We start from the raw sequence: 14,463 nt of genomic DNA, 5'->3' as shown, positions 1-14,463 counted from the left end.
ATCTGGGGGGTTCAACATTAAATACGCAAGTGGAAAATAGGGTTATGAGGATTGTTAACTAAAGAGGAACTTATCAGCAGCCACAAATGAGAAGATCACATTGAGTGGTACTTCTTGATCTCAAATGTTAAATGAAACTGAATAGCTCAATAAGTATGTTGGCACGAAGGCAGTAGCACTTGAATTTTACTTCTCTGTAAGGTCAATTTAAAAAATGTAGAGGCAACACAATATTTAGAGATATAATTATTGTCTCCAAGATAAAACTTGCTGCTGACATTAAGGATTAAAGCATCTGCAATCTTAGCACATGGGTTGATGACATAACTGGCTTTGCACTGCCTTCTTTCTGAGTAGCAGAGGACAGTAATATCCCATGCAGGTGCAGGGTCCCAAGACTTGGAGTCATTCTCTACTGCTTTCCAAGTCTGTAAGCAGGGAGCTGGATCAGAATTGGAGCAGCCAGGACACAAACCAGTGTCCATATGGGATCCTGGCACTTGAAGAGGAGGAGTTGTGGCCATCGTGCCATTAGGCTGATTCCTCATGTCAATTGTTCCTGCAGGAAGATGAAATTCAAGGAGGAAAAATAAACTAAAACATTAAAAATATATATGATTTAATGAACAATTTTTAGCATTTTCCCATACCTTGATTAACTAAATGACTCCTTTTTATTCTGATAGGACAAATGATATTAATTATTGGTTAATCAGATCTGTAAACAACACTAAGATATTGTATTTAACAAATAATGTTACAAATTATATATATATATGCTATAAATTGTGCAGAACCCACTATAACTTCTACCAAAATAAGTGTTTGTCATTGTCAGTTTTAAAACTAATTATGTGAATATTGAAAAATGTCTCTTTTCTAGATATGTGCTAATCTTGATGCATTTACCATTAAAACTGTGAAAGAAAATCTTGATCAACTCAAAGACCAAATAAAGGAACCATGCAAGAAGTTTGCAATTGCAGATGACATGAGAGAGGTACGTACTTAACAATCTGAAAAAATGTCATTTGAAAATTTGAACAAACAAGTTACAATCTTACAGTATTTTGGGTTGTAATACTAGTAGCAAAACCCTGCTGTAAATTTCTACTCAATCCTTCGTTTTCCAGGATTTCTGTTTTCCAGTTTCTATGAACAGCAGCTCAGTAACTGTTAGTCTATTTGTGATCCATGGAAGAGTAACATGGTATGGGTGAAAAGGTTTGTATAATTAACTAGAGGGTTTGCAGCAATTCATTTTACCTTTTATGCTTTTTTTGGTGAATTCCAGGATTGGATTTCTGGTTCACCACAGAGCCATTTCATTTCCACCAGGTGACAGTTGGCAATAATAATTAATATCCTAGTTGTTTTGCACATTTTATTTCTTAGGGAGCTTTTGTGATAGTTAGCATGTGAAAATGTATGACCTTTCTATTGAATATTTTCATTGATTATAAATATCAACTCTTGTGGTTAGCATGGGGTGCAGTGGTTTAGTCCCAACTTGGGACACCCATACCCCATAGCAAAGTGTCTGGGTTCAACTGATAGCTCCTTCTTCATATTCCAGTTTCTGGCTAATTTAATACTACTTGATTAAATGTATAAAAGTATTATATATAAATAATAATATCAGTAATATGAGCTATGCAGTCAAAAATGTTGTGCTTGAAATATAATAGACACTACACCAATGTTATTAACCAATCACCATAATCGTAAAATATAGTTCATCTCCTTGAAAAGGAGAATGGCATCAAGGAGGAAGAAAGCAATCAAGAGAGAACGAGAGACATCTTCCATCTGCTGATTAACTACCTAAATATTTACAACAGTCAGAGCTAGGCCAGGCTGAAGCCAGGAGCCCAGATTTCCATCCAGGTCTTCCCCCAAGGGTGAAAAGCCTAGACACCTGAGCCAGCATCTGCTGCTTCCTCCAGGATCACTTTTTCAGAACATTGCAGCTGATGTGGCACAGCCAGGACTTGAACTAGCCCTCAAATAGGGGATGCGGGCATCCCAAGGGCCAACTTATTCTCCTGTGCCAGGAGGGCCACACTTCTTATAAACTAATATTTTTAATCTGTGATAAAGACTACTATTTTTCAGTTGCAGCAGCATATTTGAATGTATTTTATTCATTTTCACTTTTTATTCAGTTTTCCTCGATCAATTTAAATGAATGCTTCTATCCATAATATTTGTTTTAAATTTAATTCCACTTTATTTTGAAACTTGTTTGTAGTTGAGAGGGATGCACACCCATGTGGATCTCTGATTAGGGTAGGGAGGGTTGAAGTGTAGAAAAGGTGGGTGGGACAAATGTTTCAATCTTTTTATTCCTGTGTCAGCAAAAGGAAGATAGGAGGGGGGTATTCCTTGCTGTTGAACTAGATTGGCACCCAGGGATTGGGGATGGTCATCTGATAACATCCCAGAGAGCCTTATGTTGGTAAGATTATGGCCCAAGGGTTTTACTTGAATGGTTTTGATATAGCCTCAAGATGTCATCAGCTTCATTTAACTGGGGTTGAGAAAATCTTTCTAAGGTCTATTGGCTAATAAAGTTCACCTTAGCGCATCCACAGGCCCAGGAACATGCTACAAAGCTAGGCCAGGAGAGTGGTTCAACCTATTCTGCTTTCATCCCCTGATGAGACACTCAGTGTTCTCTGCTGGTCTAGAAGAGCTGGCTGTCATGTCCCCCATGTGCATCTGAGTTTATTGTCCACTTGCACAGGCATTAGCAACTGAGGAGGCCCAGTCCCAACACACACACTCTAAGGCCATACCACATATCTTGTGATTTTCCCTGTGGCTGGGGTTTGACTGCAGCCATCTAGTTGGGGAGTCCTAGAATGACCTCAGATTTGACTCTTGTGTGTGCCAACCAGTACAGGGCTAGCTTCTGTCAATCATCTACACCAGTCAACACATACCAGTGGATGCAGCAGGGTCCGTTCCATCCCCAGCCCGATTTCTCACATGAACTGATGGGTGTTACGGCCTAGCCCAGCCCAGCTCAGCCCACCACAGGCCTAGTCCTCACACACACCAGTGGATGCCACAGCCCAGCCTCTACCCATAATCTTTAGAAAGTATTTCTTGGGACTTTCTAAAAAAGAATTTGCAATTCTTTTGGTTTTCTTTAATACCCTGGTATCCTATTTATTGAAGTGCAACATACATGCAGAAAGTGATAAATCTGTAAGTGTACCAATTGCCGAGTTCTATAAACTAAACACATCTGTGTAACCTTAATCAGGGGCAAAACACCTTCCAGTACTTCAAAACTCCTCACCCTGCCTTCTGTCATGGCCTAATGAAGACTACCACACTGATTTCTAAAACCAATGATAAATTTGGATGAATTTTGAACTTTGCATAAAAGGAATCATACAGGTGCACTCTCTTGTCTCTGGTCTATTAAAAATAATGTGCCTCTTAAGCTTTTTATTTTGGTTGAAAAGAATACCAAAACCAGTTATTTGAAGAGGAAGACGTCTTAGATTATAGGACTTGTACATACTTGAACATTCAATCAATATGATTTTAAATTACCTTAAACATTTAGAGTTTCGAACCCTCATGAATTTCACTGGGGCAAACCTTGAAACTGAAAAGTCCAGCAGTGGTGCCTAATGTGAGTGTGAGCATGACTCTTAGCAGTTGCGGAAGAGAAGGATAAATACACGTGTGATACACAAAGAAATCAGCAGCCCTCAAGCTGTTAGTTAATTTAGAAAATGATTCTGAATCAAGCTTACTGTAACAAAGAGATACTGTTCTTTGAAGATAGTATTGTCATTTAACAGCATAAATAGATGAGAATAAATGTGTCATTTATTTTCAGGACCCATTTAAAGAGAAACTTCTCCATATAATGACGAAGATTCAAGCATATGGCCAGATGAGTCCAATGTCGGATTTTGGAACTCAATCCTATGAACTATGGGTTATTCAAATGGAAAAAAAAGGTAACTTGACTTTTAATTTCAGTGTATTGCATTTTTATAGGAATACACATGACTATATCACATTTTTACAAAGAAAATAGATTATGAAAGACACTTTGTTCCATGCCACACAGGAATGAACATGTTCTCATTCTTTGTCTAACAGAGGAGCTACTGATTTGGCTGGAGTTCTCTTTCATTGAAAGTATTAACAGAACACAACAATGCCTCTAAAAGCAAATTGCGCTAATACATTTTCTCAAGCTGCTACTCTGTGATCAGCTATGAAGCGTGTTTTAAAAGTTCATGGAAAATACAAACTTATGCAAGGATTTCAAATACTTCTTGACACTAAAGTTAAATTTATCTCTCAATTTGATTTTCCATGTGCCCTTTCAAGTATTCTTGTGCCTATTTCTGCTCAGCCAGAGCTCAGATAGAAGACCCAGAAGCTGAAAAAGTTGCCACCTATTAGCACTCATGGCTCATTTTGAGCCTTCACATGTCCGTTTCAAAATCAAGGTTACAATCATAAATATATTCAAGTTCTCAGCGCATTTGTAGGGGATATATGGGCTCTCGTTATTTCACTTCCATTATACATCCTTTCTTAGCTGCAAAAGAAGGAAATCGCAAAGAACGTGTATGTGCAGAACATTTGAGGAAGTACAATGAGGCCCTGCAAATTAATGACACAATTCGGATGATTGATGCATATAATCACCTGGAAAATTTCTATTCGGATGTGAAAGCAAAGAAGTTTGCGGTCCTAGAAGATGATAGTGAGGAGAGTGGTAGTGATGAAGATGATTTAAACAAGTCTTTAAAGTTGGATGGAACAGATAGATTTCTCATGACATTGTTTTTCGGTAAGATTCATAGTTTAAATTTACATGTTTATGGGTATATAACTATGGTGTACAACAAGCTGTTTTGATATGTGTTGTATTGTGCAATGGCCTAATCAAGGTGTTTAACATATCCATTATGATTACTTCTTGAAGAAAACCAAAAAATGTTGAAAAAACTTGCTGAAAAGCCCGAACATGAAAATGAAAAGCTGACCAAATTGAGAAATACCATAATGGAACAATACACTAGAACTGAGGGGTCAGCACGAGGAATAATTTTCACAAAAACACGGCAGAGTGCATATGCCCTGTCCCAGTGGATCACCGAAAATGAAAAATTTGCAGAAGTGGGAGTGAAAGCCCACCATCTGATTGGCGCTGGACACAGCAGTGAATTCAAGCCCATGACACAGGTAAAAACACCCTGTAAGCCTGCTATCTTTATGCTGTTATTACTCTTCTCAAATTTGGTTTTAATAACAATTTAACCTGTGGTGTCTGGTAAACTAACTATTATGAGTCATTGTTTTTTCAAGTAACCATAGCATTTTCTGATTTTGGCTTCTTTTTCAAAAATTAGCAACATTTACGCTTCATATCAAAGTGAAGAAATGGTTGCAATATCAAATTAAACACAGAAATCAAATCTTCACCAAAAAACTATGCGAGAATGTTTACATAGAGGAGTGATGCTGTGGCACCAGCATCACCTGTGTTTACCAGTTCTGTCTAGACTGCCCTACCTCTGAGCCAACTCCCTGCTGACATGCTTGGAAGGCAGTGGGTGATGACCCAAGTTCTTGGACACTCTGAAGGAGCTTCTGGTTCCTGGCTTTCATCTGGCCCAGTTCCAGTCACTGAAGCCATCTGAAGAATGAACCAGCAAGTGAAATCTCTCTCTCTCTCTTTCTCTCTCTGCTCTTCCTCTCCCTCTCTATTCTTCTATCTGTAGCTCTGCTTTTCAAATAAATAGAAATCTAAAGATACTATTGACATAGAATGAAATCTATAAGAAAATTTGGAAAAACTGAGGTATTTCATGTGTTAGAGATTTGAGGTTATGTGTGGCTTCTGTCCCGTTTTAAGATTTTCAGATTTGTTTTCATTTCATTATACTGACAATATAATGAATAAGAGTAAAACAAAATAAAAATAACAATAGGACAAACATGAAAAACGAAACAAAAATTAATATTCAGGAGTTTAAAAAGCACTTACAGACATTACAAACTTGAACAGTGATTCTTGTGAGGATAATGTTTCTCCAAAAGCTTAAAGTTATAATGACTCTGAGTCTTGCTGAAGCCTCAACATCAATTTAAACCTCTGTTAGTGTATGTTCAAAAGAAGCCTGAATTTGTTCCCTGTAATTCTTTTTTTATAAGATTTTAAAGATTTTAAAAATCTTTATCTTTTAAAATAAATAAAATAAATATTTTAAAATAAATTCTTAATCTTTTAAAATAAATCTTTTTAAAAAGATTTATTTATTCTCATTGGAAAGGCAGACTTGAAGACAGAAGAAAGATAGAGAGGGAAATCTTCCATCTGTGTTCATTCGTAACTAGCTACAACAGCCGGAACTGAGCAGATACAAAGCCAGGATCAGGAGCTTCTTTGGGGTCTCCCCACGTGTGCATCGACTTCCAAGGCTTGGGGCCATAGTCCACAGCCTGCTCAGGCCGTAGGCAGGAAGCTGAATGGAAAGTGGAGCAGCTAGGACACAAAACAGTGCCTATATGGAATCCCAGTGCTTGCAAGGGATCAGACAATTGAGCCATTGTTGAGCCTAAATTTGTCCCCTGTAACTCTTAATATACCCTCTAAATGAGCTCATCTAAAAGTTGTCTGCAAAGTGAGTGCCAGAGAAAGCACTGTTTTCCTTTTGTAGTTAACTTGCTTCCTCTATACAAACAATAACTAGGTTACCTGAAGTATTTTTCTTTTTGCTTTACCTTCCAGGAAGCTCTCAGACAAAACTAAATCTAGGTCCCTGTGTTCGTCCTTATTTGTTCCATCTGTGCTCTTTCACTATGAGCACTGCTTTTCAGCTTCTGTAATACAGTTTCAGTGGTATGACCAACTGTAAGTGACATCAGCACATCTTTGAAAAGAGGTAGAGTGCAAATTGAAAGTTTTTTCAAGCTACTTTTTGTTCCTTTTCTGTTTTGAAACAGGGGATTGCCTGCCAAAATGCAGCGCTTACTCTTCCTCACTCCTTATATGCTTACCTTGTGAATGAGGTAGACTCACTTACTAGAAGAGGACAGTAGGTAGAGCTTCCACCTGTGGTACTAGCATCACATGTGGGCATGAATTCTAGTCCCAGCTGCTCCGTTTCCAATCAAGTTCCCTGCTACAGTGCCTGAGAAAATAGCAGAAGTTAGCCCAACTTCTTGGGCCCTTGCATCCACCTCAGAGACCTGGAAGAAGCTCCAGTCTCATGTCCTTGGACTGGCCCAGCTTTACACATTGCAGCCTTTTAGGGAGCTAACCAGCTGATAGATGATCTCTCTCTCTCTCTCTCTCTCTCTCTCTCTCTCTGTCTCTTCCTCTTCCTCTTCTTCTCCTTTTCTCCCTCTCTTCATCTCTCTCTGTAAATCAGCATTTCAAATAATAATAAATAAATCTTTAATGAAAAAAAGTTGGGCATGATGTGATTCGATGACTTGACACTGTGTGAAATTCCAGTGTTTCAATGATTACTTTGAATTAAGTGTGGTTACCTGCTGAAAAACTAAGGCAGGTAAGTTTTTCTCAGTGGCTATGAAGGCAAAAAGGAGAAATGACTTGGAGAGACTCTCTGTGGGGCTTTCCACTCTGTGTCCCCCAGCAGTTAGGAGTCACATAAGGATTTGTGCTGCCTCTGAGGAGAGAGGGAAGGTGATAGGGTCACATGCTGTTGGTCTGGCAGGTTTATTTCAGTTTAATGCATGGAAGCAAAAAGATGGCGCAGATGTGTTAGAAATGCCAACTGAACCAACTTTTTCTTTAGTGTTTGTATTTTTTAAAAGATTTGTTTATTATTTTTAATTGTAAATTCAGATTTACTGAAAGAAGGAGAAATAAAGATCTTTCATCTGCTGATTCACTCCCCATGTGACTGTGTTCGCCAGAGCTGAGCTGATCAGAAGCCAGGAGCCAGGAGCCAGGAGCTTCTTCTGGGTATCCCATGTGGGTGAAGGGTCCCAAGGCTTTGGGCTGTCCTCAATTGCTTTCCTAGGCCACAAGCTAAGAGCTGGAACTAGAGCAGCCAGAGCATGAACTGTTGCCCATATGGGCTCTCAGTGCGTGTAAAAGTGAGGACTTTAGCTACTAAGCTACCACGCTGGGCATTGAGTGATGATGTGAAAAGTTTTGATGTGGAAAATAAGACTAAATCAAACATACCAGATTAGGTTTGTGTCCAACCATTATTGCAATGCAATGCCCTGGAGGCGTATTTTCATTTATTTGTGTTATGTTCAAAAGTTAAGACATTTGTCATTTAAAAATTACTAGTTTAAATGAAGTTTAGCATATTACTTGTCCCCCTTTAAATATATGCTGTATTTACTCCACTCAAAGTTAGTAAGACGAGGGGCATGCTCCTGTGTAGTCTTCCCCCTCCCCTCTCTAGAGGCAATGACGGTTGTAGTTTCTCATGCGTCCTTTCTGGGGTATTCTATATGCTTCCAACTTGAATGTTTCTTAAAGTAAGCAAATACAGCACATGGTGTGCATTTTCTCTGTGACTTAAATCAACAATCCATAAAAGCATCACAACCTCTTATTCTCTGAATACTGAAGATTCTGTCGTTAATGCAGTGAAAAGAAAAGCCCATTGTAGCTTCTCCCATGACCATATCCCCTTAACCAAAGCATATTCTCCTCCTTTCTTCATCCCAAGGCACCAATCAATTTATTTCCTTGGCATAAATTATGGACTTCCCACCTCCAGACTGGAGGATGGAAATATTTTTGTTATTGTGTGATAATCCCAGATTGGAAATCAAATGTTGTCTCCCCATCATGTCTTTGTTCAATGCCAAAAACAGATGGCAGTAAATTCGTGAATGAGCTAATCCTTTGATTTACACTGACGAGTTGCAATTTATTATTTCTTCTCTTAATTAGAAGATTTTAATGTGTTTAGCATCACAAAATTAAATTTATTAAAATGTTTCTACAGAACGAACAAAAAGAAGTCATTAGTAAATTTCGCACTGGAAAAATAAATCTGCTTATCGCTACCACAGTGGCAGAGGAAGGTCTGGATATCAAAGAATGCAATGTTGTTATCCGTTATGGTCATGTCACTAATGAAATTGCCATGGTCCAGGTACATTCAAATACCTCTTTCTAATGCTTTAATTTTTTATTTCCATGTTCTTGTTTTAATTGCTTTCTTTGAAGGAAATGGCACATAATCTCTCTTTTGATATATATCCCTTTCTCCTGCAAAAAAAGCAACATTAAAGAATTGTGCAGTACTGGCTATTTGATTATTGTTATTCAAGACATGTGCAGCCAGACACCAGTTGCATTTTTAAAAAGCTCTTCATTGTTGTTATTTCTGTCTAAAGACTCTCCAAAATCATCATACTAACTCCATATCAAGAAGTGCAAAGAGACCTCCTAATTCTTAAGGTGTGAGTCCCCACCTGCACCAAAAATTAGAAGCACATATTTGTAAGGTGAATGTCTTACAAAGTCATATATGCAAGCTCCAGGGAGCTCATGCTTTCTTCATTTTATTCCTTCCTGCTTTCAGTTTTTCTTCATCTTTGAAATTTTTCACAAAAAAATATGTTGGATGAAGATGAAGGTATAAATGCGTACATAAATAAATAGATAAAGAAGCAAGATGTTCCACTTTTACGTATTAACAACAATATCAGTATTAACTTTTGAGTACGTAAAATATGATTGACATAAAATTCTTTCCGTAAATATGACTAAGGAATTATTTTAGAATTACCTTTATTTGAGAGACAGAGTGATAAAGAGACAGAGACAGACAATTAAAGAATTCCCATCCTCTGGTTTATCCTCAAATGGCTAGAATGGCCAGAGCTGTACCAGGAACTGGATGCTCAATTCAGGTCTCCCTTGTAAGCGGCAGGGACTCTGCTCCTTAAGCAATCACTTGCTGCCTCCCAGGGCACACATTAACAGGATACCTGAATGCAGAGCATAGTTTTGTGGGATGCTAGCATCCCAGTCCACACCAGGTATTATTGTTTTTCAATACCACATTGCATTCTTGGATGAAAAGCAAATCGTAGAAGATCAAGATAAACAGATGGCCATCAGATAAGGAAGTAATTTTATTTCAAGAACTGATATATGAGTGAATAACTTGTTACTCAGAATGGAGTTTACTTGAGGATAACATTATAGTTGAGCATTGGCCTCCTGGGTCAGGACACAAAGATTTCTGTTCCTGATAATGAATCTGTGCACCACTTTGTGAGATCCATCACTATGCAGAGTTTATTTCTGTGAGAAAATGTGCTCAAATTCTAATGTGGAATGCCAGGAACACTCAGTCTCACCAGTGTGATGCCAAGGGCAGAAGTGCCTCCTTCTCCCCATATATCCCTCAGGCTAGACAGGAGAACCCCAGCACAGGCACTGACCACAGTTTCCATAGTTTGAGAGAGATAATCTGAGGACTGAAAGAAGTGACCCAGATGATATTTGAAGGCTGGTATAGGGGCCCACTCCAGAGCATCGTTTCTGTAATAAAGCATTTTTCAAGTTTCAGAGTTGAGCTACAAGGAAGATAATAACTAGCTTTACTAAGAGCAAGGAGATCATTTGAAGGGTGGAATGCTGAGCGGTGAATAGCATTCTTGGCCCAAATCAGTAGAGTTTGTGCAGCACACAGCCTTTCATTTTCTCGATTTCTTTATGTTCTCAGGCCCGTGGTCGAGCCAGAGCTAATGAAAGCACCTATGTCCTGGTGGGTTGCAGTGGTTCAGGAGTCGTTGAACGTGAGACAGTGAACGATTTCCGAGAGGAGATGATGTATAAAGCTATACATCGTGTTCAAAATATGAAACCAGAGGAGTATGATCATAAGGTATTGGTTTAGGATATTTCTGAATTTAGTTTTTATTAAAAAAAAAAAAAGGCTTTATGTGGTTGCGTTTGATACCCTGTGGTTAAGTCTCCAGACAAAAATTGTGCTGAATTGTAGGTTTCTGATTGATGTATTGTGTGTAGTCCCAATTCACAAACAAAAAGTCTAGATCTATGGTAGGCAGGATGTTGTCAGGGAGCTATTGCTCATTCCAGTGAAACCAACAATAAACTTTGATGGTATAAATTTAGGCTGCCTTTAATCCAGAAAAACTAGCACAACTCACCCATTCAACCCAATCTGGTCATTTGAGTTTGATCCAAACCTTTTGTATAAGCACACATTTTTATTCCAGCAATATTTATACAGTGCCTACTATGTGTCAGGCAATGTTTTAGGAACAACAAACGTGGTGGCAAGCTACACAGAGAAGAACCCTGTTGCATGAAGCTTATATTCTAGTATGTGCTTGGCAAGTTCTGAAGAAGAAAAACAATGAACAAAATTTTGAAAGCTAGATGTACATCATGCTGAGCAAAATGCTAGAAAATTGTGTCAGGAGACTATAAAGCCATTCACTAGTTGGGAACTAATGTTGAGTGATTGAGGAAGGTAACATTGTGGGAGTGATACTGAGGCTGCCATCTGAATAATAAGGAAATATATAACACGTCTTCTAGCTACAGCTTAGTTTACTAACACAGAGTTATTGGAGTTGTGTGAAAGAATGTGGTGAAGGAAGAATGTATCACTACAATATTTCAGGAAATCCCCCATACCACTGAATTAAAAACTGTAACTACTATAATAGCAAACAATCCATTTAGAAGAAAATTCACACCCTTGCATATGGGTGTGAATGTTAGTTTCTTAACATTGGAATTGGCTCTACCCTAAATAGAGTTTCACAAAAGGGATGCTTTCAAATTGGTGTGCAAAGCTGTAACCAACTCCAAGGTTTCCTGGCCAGGTTTCTACACAAACTTGTATTTTAAAACCCTTTTAAATAGAAGGCAAACCAAACATTTCGGAGTATCAAATCAAACTTTTGTCACCAAATGATGCCACTAGAAAGTTTCTGCCTCACGTTTCATTTCCTAAGAACGTGAACTGAGCAGCTATTTACAAAGGCTGATGTTTTAAAACTGTTTTTGGGGTGCAACCCAGGACTATCTCTGTAGTTTATGGGTCGAACTTTTCCATATACTTTAAAATAAAACACAATCCCTTAAGAACTTCTGAATCAACTGCCTTTTGTGGTCTTTTTTGTTTAAAAAAATCTGACTTCTCCAGAAAGGCTTGAGGTAAGGTGCATGTCATAGCTACTGCGTCCCTGGTAGACACTGTAGCAGGCAACAACTCCTTAGTTCTCGTTTAAGAATCTTTCTCAGAATAGTGTTAGGCAATCACTAGTAACTGATGCATAAGGTAAAATGTATTTCCCATGTCATATGCAGAATTAATATATAACTGAAGTCTGCTTAAATTCAGATTTCAAGAATCACGTTGAAGATTGTAAACCTTTTTCCTGGCAATGACACAGCGATTTTTGCCACATTATAAGATTTAGACTTTAAATTGTGAGTCAAATATATATGTTTTCATAACAATTTGAGATATTTAGATTCTAAAAAGCTTATTTCAACGAAAGTATTTGCTTAAAAAAATTCTTAGAAAAACCAATCCTTTCTCTATGCAGATTTTGGAATTACAGATGCAAAGTATAATGGAAAATAAAATGAAAATCAAGAGAAGTAACGCAAAGCATTACAAGGACGATCCCTCATTAATAAATTTCCTCTGTAAAAACTGCAATGCACTAGCCTGCTCTGGGGCAGATATCCATGTAATTGAGAAGATGCATCATGTCAATATGACATCAGAATTCAAGTGAGTCCAGTAAGACCCATTTTTAAGTTTCTGTTAAGAGCAAATTGCTTGTTCAGTGTTCTTTCAATAGACTTCCCCCATCAGTACTTCCTGTCCTTTTATATTCCCATTTCCAATGTTTATTTTACAATATTAAATATTATGCATGACTCTGTGCTCAGGAAGGGAGAGACGTTAAGAGCAGAATCACATTAATGCAGGGCACAAAATTTGTGTGCAATTTTGTTCTAAAATTTTTGAACAACCAAAGTCAAATAACCAACAAACTTGAAAGAAGTCACCAAAGGCAGCGCTTCCTCTCAAGGGCAGACATCCATTTGGTTTGCCATGATGATCCTGGGAAATCCATGGGGAACTAAGAATGGGACATGGGCTAATGTAGACATCGGTTTACGTGTCAGGTCCTTGTTGAGGACTTATGGGCTGCATTTGTAATGACTTGCCAATTCTCAGTAAGGATTATTCCTCCTTGATGATTTTAGGAAACTTTACATTGTGAGAGAAAATAAAGCCCTACAGAAAAAATTTGCTGACTACCAAACAAATGGAGAGATTATATGTAAATGTGGCCAAGTAAGTAAACTGTCATGGGCTTGGTTTATTTTGATCAAAAAGAATACTGAACTGAATGTGCATTTAATTATCTTTCTCTCTCTCCCTCTTCCACCTTCCCCTCTTGTTTTTCAGGATTGGGGCACAATGATGGTACACAAAGGCTTAGATTTGCCCTGTCTCAAGATAAAAAATTTTGTAGTATATTTCAAAACGAATTCAGAAAAGAAACAATACAAAAAGTGGGTTGAATTACCTATCACATTTCCTGATCTTGACTACTCAGAATACTGTTTCTTAAGTGATGAAGATTGACTTTGGATTCAAGATTATTTTAAATTATTATCAGGTTAATATATACCACAATTTTGATCAATGTTTTTATCGTACTGTAGAACTAATGTGATGATTAATAAAATTATTGCTTTGCGTTGCATTGAGCTCTTTATAAGAACATCATGTTCCATTTTATTTATAGCCATGGGCAAAGAAAATCCACCAACAGCACTTACGACTACGAAGCATAGAGTATAGGGCCTGGCGCAGTAGCCTTGCAACCAAAATCCTCACTTTGCACATGCCAGGATCCCATGTGGGTGCCAGTTCGTGTCCCGGCAGCCCCACTTCCCATATGGCTCCCTTCTTCTGACCTGGGAAAGCAGTTGAGGACAGCCCAGAACCTTGGGACCCTTTATCTGCCTGAGAGACCTAGAAGAGGCTCTGGGCTCCTGACTTCATATTGGCTTAGCTCCAGTCATTGAGACCTCTTCCTTTCTGTATATTTGACTTTCCAATAAAAATAAATATTTTTTTTAAAAAATGCATAGTGGAAAGAATGCTAAAATATAAATGAAAATCCAAGGATCTCATTTCAGTTACTAATTTTCAGGTTAAAATAAAATGATACTATGCAAATCAGTACATCTCTCTGAACCAGCCTCCTTACTGGTGAAATAGTTACATTATCTACTTTTTCTTTTATGATTATTATTCTTTTTATAAAGCCTGCCACAAATTTAATGGCTTTAATCCACAGCCAGTTACTGTAGCATGTGTTGTGTGGACGAGAAGTCTAGGCAGGGCCCTCTGCTCAGAGCCTCACCAGGCTGAAATCATCGTGTCAGCCAAGCTATGTTCTCAT

The 14,463-nt window shown here is 38.0% G+C and overlaps 1 protein-coding gene across 2 annotated transcripts in view; it reads left to right on the top strand.

Moving 5' to 3' along the window:
• Positions 1–14,013, top strand: part of IFIH1 (interferon induced with helicase C domain 1) — a 56,260-nt gene extending 42,247 nt beyond the window's left edge. Inside the window, exons 8-16 of one of the 2 annotated variants that reach the window (XM_058664562.1) lie at positions 884–1,000; positions 3,860–3,983; positions 4,577–4,831; positions 4,967–5,226; positions 8,985–9,134; positions 10,719–10,880; positions 12,580–12,770; positions 13,253–13,343; positions 13,458–14,010. In XM_058664562.1, coding sequence (XP_058520545.1) covers positions 884–1,000; positions 3,860–3,983; positions 4,577–4,831; positions 4,967–5,226; positions 8,985–9,134; positions 10,719–10,880; positions 12,580–12,770; positions 13,253–13,343; positions 13,458–13,637 — 1,530 coding nt within the window. In that variant the 3' untranslated portion in view covers positions 13,638–14,010. Of the gene's footprint in view, positions 1–883; positions 1,001–3,859; positions 3,984–4,576; positions 4,832–4,966; positions 5,227–8,984; positions 9,135–10,718; positions 10,881–12,579; positions 12,771–13,252; positions 13,344–13,457 lie in introns of both variants that reach the window. The other variant, XM_058664563.1, reaches the window with a different exon arrangement.
• The last annotated feature ends 450 nt before the right edge of the window (positions 14,014–14,463 follow it).

The sequence above is a fragment of the Ochotona princeps genome, chromosome 5, assembly GCF_030435755.1.
Source record: "Ochotona princeps isolate mOchPri1 chromosome 5, mOchPri1.hap1, whole genome shotgun sequence".
Taxonomy (NCBI): Eukaryota; Metazoa; Chordata; class Mammalia; order Lagomorpha; family Ochotonidae; genus Ochotona; species Ochotona princeps.
The sequence above is the reverse complement of the archived record's forward strand: the minus strand, read 5'-3'. Positions and strand labels throughout refer to the sequence as shown.